Source organism: Lutjanus erythropterus, chromosome 8 (genome assembly GCF_056507025.1).
Source record: "Lutjanus erythropterus isolate fLutEry1 chromosome 8, fLutEry1.hap2, whole genome shotgun sequence".
NCBI classification, from domain to species: Eukaryota; Metazoa; Chordata; class Actinopteri; order Lutjaniformes; family Lutjanidae; genus Lutjanus; species Lutjanus erythropterus.
In genome coordinates this window covers 9,458,519-9,478,414 of record NC_139324.1, presented here as the reverse complement: position 1 = coordinate 9,478,414, position 19,896 = coordinate 9,458,519, and the positions used below count along the sequence as shown (strand labels likewise).

General features: G+C 38.7%; 1 protein-coding gene across 1 annotated transcript in view; it reads right to left on the bottom strand.

The window, feature by feature from the left end:
• Nucleotides 1-19,896, bottom strand: part of raph1a (Ras association (RalGDS/AF-6) and pleckstrin homology domains 1a) — a 98,071-nt gene that overhangs the window by 14,536 nt on the left and 63,639 nt on the right. Inside the window, exons 9-10 of the mRNA XM_084724441.1 lie at nucleotides 15,312-15,386; nucleotides 2,848-2,925 (exon numbers count right to left, since the gene is read on the bottom strand). Of these exons, the coding sequence (XP_084580567.1) occupies nucleotides 2,848-2,925; nucleotides 15,312-15,386 (153 nt within the window). The remainder of the gene's footprint in view (nucleotides 1-2,847; nucleotides 2,926-15,311; nucleotides 15,387-19,896) is intronic.

The window sequence follows — 19,896 nt, the reverse complement described above, 5'->3', positions numbered from 1 at the left end:
TAATTATTTCATGCTGATTGGTCACAACTGTGAGTGAGGAAAGACGAACTGTGAGGGTGAGGGTGGCGAGGTGGGGTGGGGGTGAAGTGCCAACCCATAAAAACTTTACTGATCATGAATCCTGATGTTACTGTACAGATTAAAATATCTGCCTCTGTGAAGGCCAAACTGGTAGATGCTCATCTCTTCCACAAAAAGTTTTGCTGTGCTGCATGAAGTCATGATGAAGTGTCCAGACACTGTCTCTCCCTCTTCATCTCCTTGGTGTGTGTCCGTGTGCAGTTTGCTGTCTGCTGATGTAAATGATCCTGCTGCCTTAATACAAAAACATACATATTGCACCCCATTTCGTCATTATATAGACTGAGGTGAATAATAGTGAGGATTTTTCTCCTCAGAGGACAATATTTTATTAAAGAAATAAACTATTATTAACAATAATAATACTAATTTACTAACAAATAAATAAATAAATAAATGCATATGAATAGTGACCTTTTCCTAAAATACTGCTGGTTCTGTGGTGTTTGAATTTTTAATCTGAAGCCTGCAGTGCACCATAGAAGCTTCAACTGACTATTCTATAGGAGTTTTCAGTGCGTTTTGGCCTCAGTGTTAAATTGAACAGGTAAGTATGCTCATCTGTGCCTGATGGGCTTGGATTGGAATAAGGACATAGTAACTTAAAATGGCATATAACTTTATTTCTAATCAATCAATTGTTACAATAAATGGTTCATTTTAATGTCAAGGGCTTTCTCATTAATAACTGGGTGAAAAATGAAACCATCAAAACGTGTTCCAATGTTCACAGCTTGGTAAAGCCCTTAACATCTGTTTTTGCAAGGACAAAAGTCTTGTCATGTCTTTAAATGATTCAACCAATCACAGATTAGAACTTCACTGGTGACAAATACTGTAATTAACACATTCCCAGGTGTGTATAAAAAGAACCCTAGCACACCAGACCTTCATGTGAAGTGCAACCTGACCTCTGACAACATGCCAAAGATTCAACCACAGACCAAAGTGCTGATCATCAAGAGCCTGAAGACCAAGTCTGCTGCTGAGGTGACAGACATCTTTAATGTATCCAAGTATGTCATGTATGTCAAGTGGAGAGGATAAGAAAAAGACTTGAAGAAACTGGTGACGTTCATGACAAGCCCAGGTCAGGCAGACCCAATAAGACAACTGTTAAAGAGAACCGTTTGTTGCTTCGACAGTCCAGGACCAGGCCTTTTTCAACTGCAGCGGAGCTACATGAGAAGTGGTCACCAGAAACCCCTGTATCTACAAGAACAGTTTGTCAAATTCTCTCATGCAGTGTCTCCATGGCTGAATTAGTGCTGAGAAACCAGCTTTAAACAGAAAACAACAAAAAAAAAACGTGTTGTCAAGGCCCACAGCTTGCAGAAAGGATGGACAGTGGAAAAGTGGCAGAAGGTTGATTTTTCTGATGAATCATCCATTGAACTGCATTCCAATCGCCGCAAATACTGCAGAAGACCTGTTGGAACCCACATGGACCCAAGATTCACCCAGAAAACAGTCAAGATTGGTGGAGGAAAAACCATGGTTTGGGATTACATCCAGTATGGGGGTGTGTGAGAGATCTGCAGAGTGGATGGCAACAAATTCTTGCTGCCCATTACATTCCAAACCACAAGAGAGGGCAAATTCTGCAGCAGGATGGCGCTCTTTCTCATACTTCAGCCTCTACATTGAAGTTCCTGAAAACGAAGAAGGTCAAGGTGCTCCAGGATTTGCCAGCCCAGTCACAAGACATGAACATTATTGAGCATGTCTGGGGTAAGATGAAGGAGGAGGCTTGGAAGATGAAACCGAAGAATCTTGATGAACTCCTGCAAGGGAGTCCTGCAAGACTGCTTTCTCTGCTTTCTCATTCCAGATGACTTCATCATCCATCAGTTATTTGAGTCATTGCCGAGATGTATGGATGCAGTCCTCCAAGCTCATGGGAGTCATACACAATATTAATTCTTTTTTCCAAAGCACCATGACTTCTACATTATTTTTGTATGCGACAAGACTTTTGTCCAAGCAAAATCTGACCTTTCTGTCCTAATTAAATGATAAAACTTAATGAATGATACAAAACTTTATTTTGGTATAATATACATATATATATATACCTGAAAGGAAATTCAAAATAGGAGAAAACTGGTGAATGCAACAAGTTCACTTGTATGCACCAGTTAAGAACAAATCTGTTCGTACAAGTGGTTCTTGCATGAGGCCTGTTGTGTGTTTGTGTGTGTGAGAGAGAAAGATTTTGAGACAGTGCAGAAAAATCCACCATCACGTTTTTGGAGCTTTGTGCAGGATGAACATACAGTCGATTAAATAAACAGACACACGGACAGACAGACAGACAGACAGGCAGGTAGCTTGGATTCTGTCACTGTGTGTAATAAATCCTGGTTGTTAATCCAGTCTCTCTCTCTCTCCACTGTCGCTCTCTATCTGTGGGATTGGGACTTAACTTGCAATGGTCATTATGTTGAGTGCTCTGTGTGTGTGTGTGTGTGTGTGTGTGTGTGTGTGTGTGTGTGTGTGTGTGTGTGTCCACCCCAGCTGTTATTGACCAGAGCTTTCAATGTGGAGTAACACTGACCTGACCCAGAAAGCTGAGTCTACCGGACACATGCCAGGCACAGACACAACCACAAATGCACATACGCGCACACACACACGCGCGCACACACACGCGCACACACACACACACACACACACACACACACACACACACACACACACACACACAATATACACAACACATATTTCTGCCGCCTCTTGTTGCTTGTGTGTGTGAACTAGACTCACCTTTTTAACCTGGGCCTCCTTGATCTTCTCCAAGGCAACTCGAATATTGTCTGCCTTCAGCTTGGCAGCCTGCTCCTCCTGCCCGCACACACATACACACACACGCACATTGATGACAGTATCAGAAATGATGCATCGATCAGTCAATACAAACCAGTAGCATTGACAAGCACATTCCTGGAACACTTGAGCTCTTTCAGTCTGTATTAAGGACACACATGCTCATTAAAATACACTCACACCTACCTGATTTCTCCAACAGGAATTCATTGTTTATTGCTCGTTAATTTCTCTCAAACAATCAGCACTCCTGTGCCTGCTTTGCATCAAACAAAACAGCAAAATCTGATATTTAAAAAGAAAAAAGTCCATAAAGAGTTTGGACAAAGTGTCAGTCTATTCAGAGATTTGTCAGCTGGCTGTGTGCCATTCGTACAACCACATTACATTGTTACTCCTGTTTCTTCAGGCTTCTTCCAGATGGACATTTATCATGCTAATACAGTGAGGGAAGAGCCAAAATAAGTTAATGTGAAAGCAGAGAATATTCCCCCAAAAAAGCTGCCTAAGGTTAGTCCCAACAAGACAGAGGTGCGCTGCCTAAGGCGCCAAAAACTGAGGGGATTCATCAGACAAATCTGGGTGGCAACGTACAGTCTGCTTCACTTCCTCTTCTTCATAATCATCAGCATCCCTCTGTTATTGTGACTGCAGGGAAATGAGATTGGATTGATGCTCGGATGCTACATGTTGGTAGATAGTTATTGTCTCTCTGACAGACGATTATCCACATTTTCCAGACACAGGCTGACAGCAATCCCAGTACTCCTCTGCCCCTGCAGCTAACAAACTAGAGGACGAGTGGAAAAAGTCCAGTCTGGTTTTCCTGTGACAATTCAGCAGCAAGCTCCGATCTGCAATCACAGCTTCAATCTCTTTCAGTTTGATTTGGCACAAATGCCTGGCTTTGTCAACCTTGAACAAAACAACGGAGCGGAGATAATCAGGTCTGAGGAAAATAAAATCGTTTACAGAGGCAATGGATGGATGGTGGATGGATGGAGGAGCAGAAGTAGTCAGAGAAGCTTAAATCCAGCAGAGCAGAGTGCAGGCACAATCACAACACACATCTGGAGGCACAAATAAGAGTAGAAATAGAAATGAAAGTAGACATAAATAGAACAAGAATGATAGAAAATTACGCAGAAATACTGACCACTTGACTATCTGACCAACAGTTTAGACTGAGCTGCAGGTTGACTAATCTAATAGTCCACTGATTTACAGACTGCCTGACTCGTGCCTTTACTGAAAGCTGTTTGTTGACTTATTTAAATAGGGAATTTACTGACTAAACAGCAGACTAACTGATTGCCTGGTTAATGATGCAGCTGACTGTTTGGGTTAGTAACTATTAACTTAACTGCTTGACTGACCTATTCCTTGCTGATAATCAAAGTGAAAGATGCTACCTTGTCCTGTCACATCCTCCCTGGCCGAGCGAGACAGAGGAAATGAGAGGGAGAGTGGGAAGCAGAGATGGATGGAGGTGGGGGAGGGGTGTTGTTGCTGTGCCAACTTACATGCAGAGGCACTGATCTCTTTATCTCAAGCTCTCATGCCACATCCTCACAGTCTCTCTCTATTCCTCTCTCTCTCTCTGTTGTGCCACTTCTCTTTGTCCTCGTCTCACACTCTAATTTACTCGATCTCTGTCTCTCAAACACTCTATCTCTTGTATGGATTCAATTTTAAGAGATCTTTTCACTCACTTCACATGAGTGTCCGAACGTCTTGCATGCCCTAGTGGAGGTGCTCCACTTCAGCCAGTAAGCCAGGACACACAGACACACAGTCAGACAGACAGACACACACACACACGACCCAAACTCTCAAAGCAGTAATCTGACAGCATAAGCTCATAAACAGCTTCTTTTTTTAACTTTATTTTTATGATTTTCTTAAGGAAAACAGAACATAAGACAGACAAGGTCATCACGGGCGTAAAGAAATGCTTAACATGTGGAATAAAGATTGAATGGCTCTGGGTTACATTCATTATCAAAGGAAAGATACAAATGAGGAATGGCTCCAACCAAACATGTATAAAGAAATCACTTCAGGTTCAAATAAGACTTCCGTTTTTTCTAGTATTTCTCACATTTCTTGGCAGCATGTCTGGAGAAAAAGTCAATCGTTCCATAGTATAAATTTCATTAACTATTTCTATCCACTCAAGGATTGTAGGAGATTCTTTACTCAGCCATTTTCTGGTTATTGCTTTTTTACTACCTGCTAGTATTTGTAACAAGTATCTGTCCTGTTTTTGCAGCACAGTTGATACATTTCCCAAATATATAACACTGAAATTAAAATCAAGCTCTGAGCTGATTATAGATCTGATCTCTGTCACCACATCTGTCCAGTAAGAAGAAATTTTAGGACACTCCCAAAAAATGTGAAAATGACCATCGGACTTATTACCACATATTCTCCTGCACCGACCTTGTTCAGGATTAATACTTTGCGATTTTTTAATCTTTGGAATTATGAAAAACCTTAAAAGGTTTTTCCAGGTGTATAGCCTCCATAAATCTGAAATTGTAGACATTGTCCAACATATATTTAACCAGTCATCTTCAGTTAATGTCATGTTAGCTTCTTTCTCGCACATTGATTCGGCATACAAAGTAGAAAAACCCCGGACCAGTTGTAAAGACGAATAAATCTTTGAGATCAGTTTCCTGTTAGAGTTACCTTTGTACGCATCAGTATATATCTTAATCAAACTCATTCCTTTCTCTATGATAGTTTTAATATTTGTCTCAGTTGAAGATACAGAAATCATATTTCTCTAGATTTTATGTTTTTGAAAGTTGTTGAAAGGTATCTAAGCCTCTACTGGAGGATATCATACAGTATGAGGTCATACCTGCATTCGTCCAAAGTTTAAATCTGTTGTCAAATTAAGCCGGTGTGAATTTTGTGTCATATGGTACCCAACGTAATATTTGTGTATTCCTCTCGAAGTTCAGGTCTTTAAATTCTTTATATCAAATGTTTAAGGGGACTCCAGTCCGTTTAGATAATTTGTCTAAGTATTTCTTTTGAAGGGATTCTTCCTCCAGTACAGATTGAAGAGGTATAATTGTTTGACTTTGTTTTATGTCTTTCCATTTTGCATCATACGTAGGATCATACCAACCAACCAAAAAACATAACTGTGCTGCTTTATAATAATTTTCTAAGCAGGGTGAAGCCCTTCCTCCTCTGTCCTTGGACAACTGTAATGTTTGAAATTGAATCATAGGTCTTTGCTTTCCCCAATGAAGGTTGAAATCATTCTGTTCCACTCACTGAACTGCTTGGGAGGGACATCAACAGGCAATGACTGAAAAAGGTAAAGCAGCCTGGGTAATATATTCATCTTTATAGCATTTGTTCCATTATGCATATTCATTAATATCAGCTGTTATGAGAGTCTAGGTATGTTCATAGGTGGCAGATAGATCTCTAGGTATTTGTACTCCCAGGTATTTAATTATGTCACCCTTCCATTTAAAATGATATAATCTGTAAATATTTTCTTGTGGTTAAAGGTAAGAGTTTGGGTTTTCTGTAAGTTCAATTTGTAACTGGAGTATGAACCGAATATATTAAGAAGAGGCAATAATTTAGGCAAACTTTTATTAGGGTTGGTAAGCGACACGAGAATGTCCACATACCGACAGGTCTTGTGTATCTCCGATCAATACACCTGTTATCTGACTGTCTTCTCTGATTGCCTGTGCTAGTGGCTCAATAAAGATCCCCTCCCAAGAGACACTGTTTTAGATAAATTCTAGTTTATTTTAATTCCGACTGCAGGAGAGCAATATAAAGATTTCAGGCATCCAACTACCTGGTTGTTAAAACTAAAATGTCTAAGAACCAGATATAGATCTTCCCATCGAACAGATTCAAAAGCCTTCTCAGCATCAAGGCTTGTATCAATAGATTCACTGTTTCTCATGTTTCAGTGAGGTGGAGAGCCCACCTTACATTACGCTGGGTCTGCCTGGTTTTTACAAAACCAGTTTGGTCTGTATCTATCAAATCTGGGATTATATTTTCCATTCGTTTTGTGAGCATTGACACATATAATCTATAGTCCATATTTAAAACGGATATGGATCTATAAGTACTAGACTCTGTCTTATCTTTATCCCCACCACAAGCAACATAATTAAAACATTCCTTGAGAAATGGTATTGCAATCTCTCTAAAGGTTCTATGGGTAACCATCGACACCTGGTATTTTATTATTTTTTAATCTTGATATAGCCTTGTTTATTTCTTCTTCTGTTATCTCCTGAGTTATTATTTTATTCTGCTCTGCTCCTACAGATGGTAGATCTAAAGACATTAGAAAATTTGATGTGGCTGCTGACTCAGCTGCCTGGGGTTGAGCATATAATTTTATATGCTTTAAACACACAGATCACAGGAATTGTTGTTCTATTGCTTCCTTGATTGGTTAGTTTATTTTGTTATTGTGTGGTTCTGGTGTTTTAAAGAGTCAGTTTGGCTTCACCAATGTCACACACTAAGAAAAACAACAAAAAACAAACACATTTCTCTTCCAAAATGTTAACAATTAGTCTCCTCAGTTCCGAAACACTTCAAAAGAACAAAAGAAAATGTGATGTTACACAGTGGTGAACAGGCCCCTGTAGCAACCTTTTTGGAACATGTTGCAGGCATCAAATTCAGAATGTGTATATTTACAAAAACCAAAACAATAAAGTCAATCAATTTGAACCTGAAATGTCTTTGTACTGTATTCTGTACTCCTGTGATATTTGTACGTGTTGTTCCCTAGTCACGGTTAATATCAGGCATCCTCCAATAAGGATTTTTTTTTGCCACCGATATCGACTGCTGATTGTCTGTGCTATATCGGTCAAATTGTTTTTTGTTTGTTTGTTGTCAGTTTGATATTAAACCAAATACTTAATTTTACCATTAGGAGTTGTAGATGACTCAGCTGCTCCTAAACGGAACATAATGTCCATGAGGGAGTTGACAGTCTGTGTGTTTTTCACACCAAATTCCTGCAAACATTTCACAGTAGAGAGCTTGTCAGTAAATGAAGGGTTTTTATCTTCCTCTGAAACACTGGAGGGCGAGGCGATCATGTTGCTTATCATCAAATGATGTTCCTGTCTCAACTATGATTCAACTATGATTTTCTTCATTCATTCATACTCTCCTTACTCTCCACACATACATATATATATACACATACACACACACACACATACATATACATATACATATGTATATATATATATATATATATGTATATATATATATATATATATATATATATATATATATATGTATATATGTATATATATATATATATATGTATATATATATATATATATATATATATATATATATATATATATATATATATATATGTATATATATATACGTATATATATATATATATAATCCATTTAGCCTACATTTGCCTTCACTAGCCTCTTTTGATTTCTAATGCTCTCTTATGGCATTGTATTGCATTTTCATTTAAGACACAAAGGATTGTTTTTCAGCAGTTTTCATGTTGTAATGCCCGCCACAGATCACAGGGTGTTTTTTTTAGCCTTCTATCACTGTCGAGGCCATCATTACCAGCTTGCAGCGTAAAGCTTGTCTCTGCATCTCATAGATATTCAGTTGACCTACATTATAGAGTCACTAAAATTAGCTTCTACCCAGGAAAGATCCTGCTGCCTTTGAACTTAGAAGGAATGCATCCTTCCTGAGCTGCCATAGGCTCAAAACAGACTGGCAGAAGAAGTGGGCCAGAAGTGTGTGTATGTGTGAACGAATAAGCGCGTGGGTGGATTGTATTTGCTGAGGCAGTGTAAGACTGACACAGATAGAGTGAGTAGTAGAGCTACATACATACACACATACTATTGCATGTAAACACACACACACACACACACACACACACACACACACACAAACACAAACACACACACAAACACATACACATGCAGCTGTGGAAGTCAAGTGCATGAGTGTGATAATTACACCCTCAGCCAAATCACTGCTCACAGGAGTTAGATTTGCCCCATAGACCATAATCTGCCTGGAATCTTGGGACCTATAATGTCCCCACCCATTCTAATCTGGGACCACAAATTAAAACAAAATCACATTTTTCAGAGGCAGCTCAGCGCATTTTATGCCATTAACCAGTAGAATCAGAACAGGGGTGCCGCCATGAAAAAGAAAATAACATTGGGCCCCCCCTGCGCAGCTGTTGTCACCACATCTGTAGGACCTAACCGACCCATTAACAGCTTTACATAACTCAAACTTTGAAGGCTTGCAACTGTCTTGCTTCTTGTAGTTCAATACTGCCAGTACAGTATTTACTGCTAGTGAGATGTACATGCAACAGTCTGCATACAGTATGCAATTCTGCAATGCCCTGGCTCTGTAGGGTGTACACGATATACATGTGATATATACAGCATATATATATATATATATATATATATATATATATATATATATATATATATATATATATATATATATATATATATATATATATATACATATATATACATATATATGTTAAAACATGCCATATACCAATAAATGAACAACACTACATCCTACAGAACACTGACCCAAATTACCTACAGTTCTGTATCACCGCCACTAGATTACATACATTAGATACATGTTTTTTTTTTTTTTTGTGTGTGTGTGTGTGTGTGTGCGTGCGTGCGTGCGTGCACAAGCTGCTCAAATAAATTTCCCTTCATGGGAATAATAAAGTCTGTATCTATGGATGTCATTTAATGGCCATAATTCAATCTAAATGAAAGCATCTAACTGGATTAAAAAAATATTGAGTTTTCTTGTTTGTAATGGTAAAAAGAGCAAGAGAGAGAGAGAAATTTCCAGACTCCCTGAAATGATGCTAACTGGCGTGTCATTGAACACAACGTTGCTCACCTTCTTCACTGGGACAGGGAGGGGTAAAGTTATGGGGAGACAGGGCTGCTGCTGACTCATCTGTTGTCAAGTCTGGTAAAAGGGGCAGGGACAACTGATTTATTATGAATATCTTGCTAAACATTTACCTGCACTGATTAAATGTTGGTTACAAAGGAGTGGAAATGTAGGCTAACACTAGTCTGTAGCTAGCTTATTTCATTATGGACCCTTTCTTATGCCTCTCCTTTCTCTCTTTCCTTTTTTTAAAACTGGATTTTATTTTAGTGATGGGCCCACAGTAATGTTTAACATATTTATGGATACTACACATCCCCCATACCCCATATATTATCTCTATCATTGTGGGTTATTATTTTGTTCACTTATAAGCTGATGTGTATTTTCACTGGTAACAGCAACTTTAAACAAACAAGACAGCCCCATGTCAGCCAGCTGCTGTGTGTGTGTGTGTGTGTGTGTGTGTGTGTGTGTGCGTGCGTGTGCACTTGTGTTTATATGATGCTAGAGGGAATCACCCCCTCTCTGCACCAGAGAAGATTATCCCTGCAGATCTCACAAATTCATCTAATGTCCAATCAAAATGCTTCATCTGCTTTAGCATCCAATCAAATCACAACATTGCTGATCCAATCAAAATAAAGTCTCCTTACTTACTTACTCTCTCAATCTAATGCCTCCGCACACACACACACACACACACACACACACACTGTGCTTAGCCAATAAGAAGCCTATAGCTTTAGCTTAAGAGCAGCAGAGATTCTCTCAATCATTACTTCATATGTTATCAAAAGCCATCTATCTAAGGACATTCCTGTACATCATATCGCATGGAATCGAACTGAATCTCAACAGAAACTTTGCATAAACTTCCTCAAAATTGTACCTAGATGTTTTCTTTGATGTTCAAATGTGATTTGGTAATAAAGTCATTCCAACCTGCAGAGCCCAGGAAAGGCAGATTTCCACCAGCTTCCTGATCTGGGTGGAACAACAAAACCAATAACAACAATTACAACAGTAGCTAGTCCCATTATCTGGATTGATCTGTGTTAGTTAGCACCAGGCTCATCTGCTAAGCTCCATTACTGCAACTGGCTGAGCTCCAAACACTAATTACCAAAGAGAACAATCCAAAGTTTTTCAACCATGTCCTCTCTAACTACAGTACAGACAACACACACTGAAGTGTGAAAGAAGAATTCACTGGTACCCAGCATACTGTGTGACAGTAAAATGAGGTTATGTCTTCCTTTAGGCACAACAATCCTGTTTAAAAAAGAGTGGAATCAAAAAGCATCATGAACAAGGTGTCATAGTTTCCCTCTCAGAAAATCAGCAGAGCCTCAGAAGTAGTGCAATGATTGTTTTTTTCTAATGGCACATGTCCTTTATATTTTAATGAATATTATAAGAAAAGGCTGTCCAGATGCACCTCAGTTTGAGAGCAAAACTAGGCATCACTGCAACTGAAAACAACAAATCTGCAAACAGTAGTTTGATTCCCCAAATCTTCCCCGATGTTGATCTTACAGTTGCTTTCATTTTGTTGATGCTGTTTAAATATAGACATGTAACTGTCAAATAAATGATGCTATGAACATATAAGCATCACTGAAGTGATTTTAGTGAATAAAAGCAGACACAGAAGCACTGACTGACACACTTACCTGGACTTGGTTTCATAAAACATGAGTGATATTTCATCACCATTGCCGTTAATACCATCCAAAATACTTCATTACATGCAAACAGTGTTGTTGAATCAGATTTACAGCACAATCACAGAGGGCGGGTGTTTTTTTGTTTTTTGTTTTTTTTCATGGGCAAAATGGTGGAAGACTTTTGGTGAAGACTTGCTTCTGCATTTACAATGACTCCTGAGTGAACAGATCTTTAAAGATTCTTCAGTCCAGTCAGCCACCGGCACATAACAACAATAAAACTGTCATACACAACACACACAGTGCACACAGAGTCGGTTGCGGTTTGCTTTCACTCATGCCTTCTCTTATTCTTAAACCAAGCAAAGCTTCATGCTTCATAGAAAAAAAGCTAAATGGCCTCTGTACTCTGGCTGCAGATTTGACTGAAAGCAAATCAACTGTGGTTGTTTTCTGGTGTAGTTTGATATGGTAATGACTGAGAGCTGCTGGGTAAGATTCTGGAAAAATGATCATGTAGTGGCACATGCCTCTGCTTACAAAAGGTTTTTTTTTGCCAGGTGAAGATAATAATGTCCAGCATTCTCAAAGCTTTACAGAATGAAGGATCAAACAGTGTGAGTGATAGCTAATGGTTTTTGTAATGGTTGTAATGGTATAGAGAGATTAGATAGCTAGTCTTTTCCTTCAGCGATTCACCAGAACATCTGATGACCAGCTACTGTTCATATTTTGTCCAAATGTTAATTTTATATTTTAAATATTTTAAACTAAATTTATGTTTGTACACTTACTACAATGCTTTTGAGCCTTTGACAGTAGTCCGTCTGTATGACAAAACACAACAACTGCTGTTGTAGCCTGCGAACAAGATAAATCTGCAAACTCATATTTAATTTGCTCAGGCAGATGCATCTGCCGCCCTCCCATTCAGACATATCCTGTGCTCCTTCACGCCATGACTTAAGGCTGCATTTCAACCAAACCAGAGTTGGTGATTACTGGAGGGCAAAACCATAAACCAAGACATTCTCCTGAGTTTTATTTTGTTTCTGTCCAGAATCCGGTGTGTCTGGCAAGAGAAATAAATGGGCTGATTCTTGTTAAACAAAACGTTTCTTACTCTTTAACCCCGTCTCTCACTGTTGTGATCCTTTTCGTAACGTTGTCAGCCACTCAGAATGAGTCTAAGCCAGTCAGTGGCAAAGACAAGCACAAGTAAACAAGCAAGCTTGACTGTCCTGTGTGCTGTACGTCGGTGTGGCTGTGGCTCACAGCACATCACCTGAGGTCCTATTCTCCCCTTCCATCACAGATAGTTTTATGGTTTGTGGTGATTTAGAGACGTGTAAAGTTTACAACTGACATGCTATTGCATTGCTCTGTGTACATTAAAACAAGCACTGGGCCTTTTTTTTTTTTAACCAACCAGTCATCTCACTGCCTTGAATTAGTTAACCACCAGCTCATGATGTCACCAGGATTTTTTTTGATAGATAATATAATGTAACACATATATACTGTATATATACAGATTCTCTTCTCTTTATAATTTTTCACATTTATTTGGGACGGTGGCTTATTTTTAACAGTCCAAAGTGTCCCTTCATTTACTAAAGGTTGAGAACCCTTGTCTTATATGTGTCTATATATTTTTTCTATTTTTAGCATTTATTCAGTCATTAGAAATCATGCATATAGGAGAACATCACATTGCTTTTCAGTATAACTGCTGACAGCTTTTCTTTCCTTGAGATTATAGTCACAAAACACTTTACTGACCTCTTTAAACAAAATTTTGGGAAACTGATAACACAAACCAAACAGGATCTGGCTAAATGGTCCCTGCTCCTCATCTCACTCATAGAGAGAGTTAATACTATAAAGATGATTGTGCTCCCCAAATATTTGTATTTGTTCCAATGTCTGCATGTATTTATCCCAGGTTCCTTTTTCAAACAAATTGATTCAATAATATCATCATATATTTGGAACGGTAAACAGCCTCATCTGCCTAAAGAGTACCTACAAAGAAGGACGGCAGTATGGCCCTCCCAAATTTCAGATATTATTACTGGGCAGCCAATCGGCAATGTGTCTCGTACTGGAATTATTACCATTTAGACAATAACTGTCCCACCTGGGTAAGGATGGAGACACATCTCAGTGGCTCTATGTCCTTACCAGCCGTAATCGGGACAGCAATGCCTTTACTGTTAACCACGTCTAACATCAGCCCTGTAATCAGATACTCTCTGAGAATACTTTCACAATTTAGGAAATACTTTGATGTCTGAGGTATGTGTTTATGCAGCCCAGTGGCGTTCAACCATCAATACAAGATATAGCATTCAACATGTGGCATAGAGGGGGGCCTGGAAAGTTTCAGTGACCTTTATGTGGACAATAAATGTGCCTCTTTTGAACAACTGTCAAGGAAACTGAACATACCCAGAACACATTTTTTCAGATATTTACAGATTAGGCACTATATTAGAGGGGCTACTCCACAATTCCTCAATAAACCCTCTAACAACATAATTGACTCCATAATGGCTGCCAACCCTACAGAAAAGGGGGCAATCTCATTAATATTAGGCTTATTCTCTAATTAAAAAAGTTGTGGCCTTCACTACCCTTTTAGCACGCTGCCTGATACTTTTGAGGTGGAAGGATTCTGTGCCATCCTCAGTTTCTCAATGGATAAGGGATGTACTGATGAATCTCAAACTAGAAAAGATCAGATTTACAATGAGGGTTCTGAAAAGAAATTTATTGAAGTGTGGAGACCCTTTTTGACATTCTTTGACAAATCCTCCACACAGTTACAACAGTGAATAAATAAATTAGCAGACCTTGGCCCTGGAGATGCACTTGGACTTCTGACAGATTATAGTGTTTTTTAACCCAGTGTCATACCTCAGATGCCTTTTTATCCAAATTATTTCTACTCTGATTGTTTTCTTTTTTATCAAATTTATTGTATTATGTATATGTATGTTTATATGTACATATAAGTATATATCTGTGTATGTACGAGTGTATGTACATATGTTTTCTCTCTCTAGACTCACTATTTAATTTATTTATTTTAATTTTTTTTCTTCTTTTCTGTCCTTGTATTTATTATCATTACTCTTATTATTATTATTGTTATTATTAATTACTTTATTTATTTCTTAATGGTTGTTCATTATATACACTACCCTGTGCTGAGGGGTGTGCACTGAAAACGAGGTAGAGCAGGTCTATTCAGCTGAGTGACAGCGGGAGATAGGGGTCTTTGGGGGGGCGGATATGATGTTCTTGTTAAATTTGTAGAATTGTAAAAGTCAATAAAAAGAATTTTGAAAGAAACCATGCGTACAGCATTTGTAGTGCATTTCTGCTTTGCACATTCCTCATTAAGAACCAAAATTTATTTTTTAAATTAGGCTAAAATGATCCTTATGTGTATATTAGTGTTCAGTATAAATTTCAGTGAAAGTGAGAGTTTTATGTTACTGCATAGAGACACTGAGTTGTATCACAGCCTCTGTAAAGCCTTGGAATTATACACCGGCACACTGCTGTCAAACAGGGCACTGTGCGTGACACTAACACAGACAAACTTGCTTCAAACTGTCTGATAAAGAAATAGTAAAAGAAGGAGGTGGAAAGAAAAGGCGTTAGCATGCATGCTGATTTACATTTATAGAGGTACAAAGGGGATATCATTTTGTCGGGAAAGTAGAAAGGAGGAACATGCAGTAAAGAATCAGGTGTCACCTTGGTCAGTAGGTGGGAAGGTTTTCCTGCAATGTTTCTCAGAATCAGAGAGGTTTCCCTGTCCAGATAGGAGTGCTTTAAAGAGAGAGACAGAAAGAATTCTGGTGAATGAATCTGATGTTTTATTGACTGAATGTGGCAGTTAAGCAGAAAGCTGTGTGGTGAAGCAGAGTTCAGCAGTAGAAAAAAACATCAACATCGCTGATTGAGCGTTCAGAGATTTAGATCGGAACCTGTGAAGGAGAACTGTGCACATTATAAATGGATTACAGCAGGGATGGAAAGGAAATGTTAAAACACAATAATCAACAGTCATATAAAGTAATTTAGAGCTTATTTGCAACTAGACAGAAAAAGATGAACTGGATCATCGGTTGAGGACAGCACCTCCAGAAGACAATCTATCAGATCCAGAAAGTTGCTGTGTATTATCATCAGTCTGTGTTCAACACGTTCAAGCTGATATTTTTGTTATGATTTATTTTTTGTGTTTACTTTCTTTGAATCTACACATTCTACTCAGATTTTCTTTATTTTTCCCAGAATGGGGTCTAAGAATTTTCCCTCTTCTCTGTGCCCACCCCTCTCCTATGTCCTGATTTGTATGATGCAGAAAATATTTGATTATAACCATCTCTCTTGAGCTTCTCGTGTTCGTTCAGCTCGGTCAGCTCTGAGGGATATACTCTGATTCTTAGGAACGGAGGGTCCTCACTGCTAAAAGCAGCTCACATCCACTGCTCTTATCCCTCTCCTCTAGTTTTTCCCTCCCTATTTTTTTTGCATTTGTACTCTTCATCCCTCTTTCTTTTATCTTCATCTCTGTCTTCTTTGCATGTTTGCCCTTTAGTTTCCATCATCGCCTTTCCATTGTTACTTTTTAATCTATCGTCATTTGCTGACTCACTCTGGCCTCTCATCTCGTTATTCTAATTTTATTCATTCCTTCACTCTCTCTCCCTTAGATTTGCTGTAGTATTTGTGTATGCACTGGACAAATTGGAGCAGTAACCCAGTTTCCTACTCACTGAGCTGGGTTTGTGTTTGCAGCGTAGCTTTACGACATTAATGAGGTTAAGGGTTAAATTTCCCCAGCAGCCACCAGGGTCGGAAACGAAAGATGAATTGAGGTACAAATGCTCAAAACGCCTAGTCAAATGAAAAATGCATTACGAAAAACAATCCCTGTAATTGTTATGAGCTATTTTTGGCTTTTTATCCTGTTCATATTTTGTTAACACAGCTGTGAATTGTTCTATGTGACTACATAGATGATGAAGGGCAGATTATGACCAGGCTTTTCTTTTCAGTAGATTCTGGGTCAGAAAAACTGAGCGATTTTGATCCTAAAAGAAGCAAGGACAGTCTGAATCACTGTCACAGAGCCAGGAGTAAAATAAATGTCTACCAGCACAAGCCCTTGCTGCAGCAAGGAAGGGTGAACTGTTGGAAAAGACCATGGGCCCTATTAAGAGAATCTACAGTATATGGTCTCAAGTGTATGGCACACATGCATTTAGCAACACGCAACTCCACTTTGCTATTTAAACTGTGCATTATCTAGTCACAAAGGTTGTATTTAGTCTCTCAATTCTCTCATGGTTGTGTTTTAGTCGTAGAATGAATTAAACCAATCAGAGCATCATCTCCTATTCCCTTTAAGAGCATAGTGCTATTTAAATGACAGATTCAGCAAGTTTCAGAGAAGCAAATGGAGGTGCTGAAATGACCCACTGCTGATTTAGGCATTGCAGTTAGCTCGTAGGATTGACAGGTAATGAAAATTAACATAGTGATTAACAGTGGATGCAGCGTCTCCCCCTGTCCTAACTGAGTGTGTGTGTGTGTGTGTGTGTGTGTGTGTGTGTGTGTGTGTGTTTGCTTTACACACGATCTGAGGCATGGAGGATAAGCAGTGACAGAGGCAGATTTAGGGGGTGGCTACTGAGGCACAAGCCCTGGATGTTTTCTCAAACCCTGCATCTTTTACATTTTGAAAATGACATTGTACAAGTAATTTCTCTCAGTCACTCTGACTGTACTGCGTGTGTCAATGTGCAGTACTGGAGTCTAACACAGAGGCAGTAATATGCCTCCAAAGGGCACGTAGCCTCCGTAGCCTACTCTGAAGAAGAAGTATTTCAGTCTCGTGGATATCCACAATTTTTAAAAAAGCCACCGGCGGCACCATCCACAGAAAGCTGTACATTAGCAGCAGCAGCAGCCGCCAGTAAACCACAGACAGGAGATACTTCAGGTGAAACTGCAGGTGTAACACTTAATATAACAGAAAATCAGAGCCGGTTGGTCCTGTATGCACACTATGCAAGTCACATAGGGCCCTGTGAGGTACACAAGGGGTCCACCTCCACCCCTTATGTCGAAGTATGTGTCAATGTTTACACCTTTAATGAGAGGATGGAGCAGACCTAAAGACAAAATAACATCCCGAGAGTGAACAAAGTGAACACTAATCAGGTAAAATTGCGTTTCTTTCTGTACAAGTTTGATATCATTCATTCACAGTGATGTTAAGTTGATGCTCCTCTCTCAGTCTGTCTGTCTGATGTCAGCTGTGCTGCAGTCTGTCTGTCTGTGTCCTGCTTACAGACACATCCAGAGCTGCTCTGTGACTTTGTGTCCCTGTCAGTGTTTTTATGTCTGATGCTTCTGTATTAATATTATTGCATTAATGTTACAGGTGTTTACTGCTGTAGATGTTTAAGGTTTAGCTAATTTTAGCTACTTTAGGCCACTGTGGCCAGTTTAATCTACAGCAATGCATCATGGTCTGTAAGACCATTTAATGTCTAGCATAACTGTCCTGTGAGAACCATGTATCTCTAAAAAGTCAGAAAACAGCCTTTTTTCCAGCTTTGTTCAATATTTGCCCTATTTGTAGTGTAGAAACATAATGTCGGATAATTTTGAATTAAATTACAAAATAAATACAGTGCTGTTGTAGTTAGTTTGCATCAGTAAGGTGTGAATTTATGTGTGTTAATATGTGTTCTCCAGTGCATTCTGGACACTTTAAGTTCTTAAGACATTTCAGCAGAGGCACAAAAACATTTTAGTGGGAGCTGAAGCCAAAGGAAAAAAAGAAGCTATTTTTACTTTAAAGGGCAGAGGAGACTCTGCAGAGGTAACAAAGAAAATCATTTATTTAGACACACACACACACACACATATATACATGAACTTCGACTGTGTGTGAGATCTTCTGAATGTTTCGTAGGACATATAAGATTACTCATAACATCCTGACAAATCTGACAGCTGACGATTTTTTCTTTATTCTTTCTGTATTCTGCTTCACACTTTGCATAGAAGACCTGCTGCCTTCGGAAAAGCCACATAGCTCAAACTTGCAGAGTACACCCAGTAGTTGGGTCGGATTGAGGTCAGATCACGCTCCCACCATAAACAAACCACTCCAGAGTTCATCTGTGACCAGATTGGGTCAGAACCACCTCCTTTCAAGAGTCTTGGTGCAGTTGTCTTGTGGGGCTTTTCTACTGGCACTTTTGGCCAAGATACAGTATGTCACAAAAGTAAGTACACCCCTCACGTTTCAGCAACCATTTATTATATCTTCTCAAGGGACAATATTATAGAAATGAAACTTGGATATAACTTAGAGTAGTCGGTGTACAGCTTTTATAGCAGTATAGATTTTCTATCCACTGAAAATTACTCAACACACAGCAGCATTCTGCCCCCGTCCCAGTTTTTAGGAACATGTGGCATGCGTCAAATTAATAACGAATGTATATTTACTGAAAACAAAAATATCAGTTTGAACAACAACAACATATTTTGTCTTTGTACTGTATTCAACTGAATATAGATTGAAAAGGATTTGCAAATAATCCAATTCTGTTGTTATATGTTTTAAACTGCATCTCAACTTTTTTGAATCGGGTGTGTAGATATTGTTTTCAGTTGCCTTACTGTGGTTGCATTATATTATGATGAATATGACTCATTATAATATGAAGATAAGATGCTGAACATGTCATTTAAATTCTATTTCAGTGCAGTAAAAAATGTGGCCATGGTAGCGATGGAAAAACTGGGATCATCTGCTTTCTTCCAGAAATTTAAATTTGTTTTTTTTATCATGGGAGTGAATGGGGAAGTTGGTTGGAGTTTTTGTCCCTTGAAGACCTCAGCAAGCCAAACTATAGGCCCGTTTGCTTCAGTGGTCACATTTCTGTGACTGTCACAGCTTTTCCTATGATTTGCTGTGAAAACTGTTTATGTGGAGTGAACACTGTGGGCATGGGAGTGAGTTTAAGAGAAAATTTTAAAATAATTTTATGGCTAAGTATGTATGTAATGTAAGTATGAATATTACAGATTAGAAAAGTGAATCTGGTTGTGCCCTAACTGAGCTGAACTAGTTAGGTGCCAATGATTTTGGTGAATGGCATTAATAGGAATTTGAATTTTAATATGGAATATTTCAGAAAGAATGAATGTTGGACAGTTGACCTGGAATGTCCCGATGGAGCTGAACGTTCTGGCATTTGAATAGTTTAAATCAGTTGAAGTGTGTTGAAGTTACTGAGTGCCAAAAACG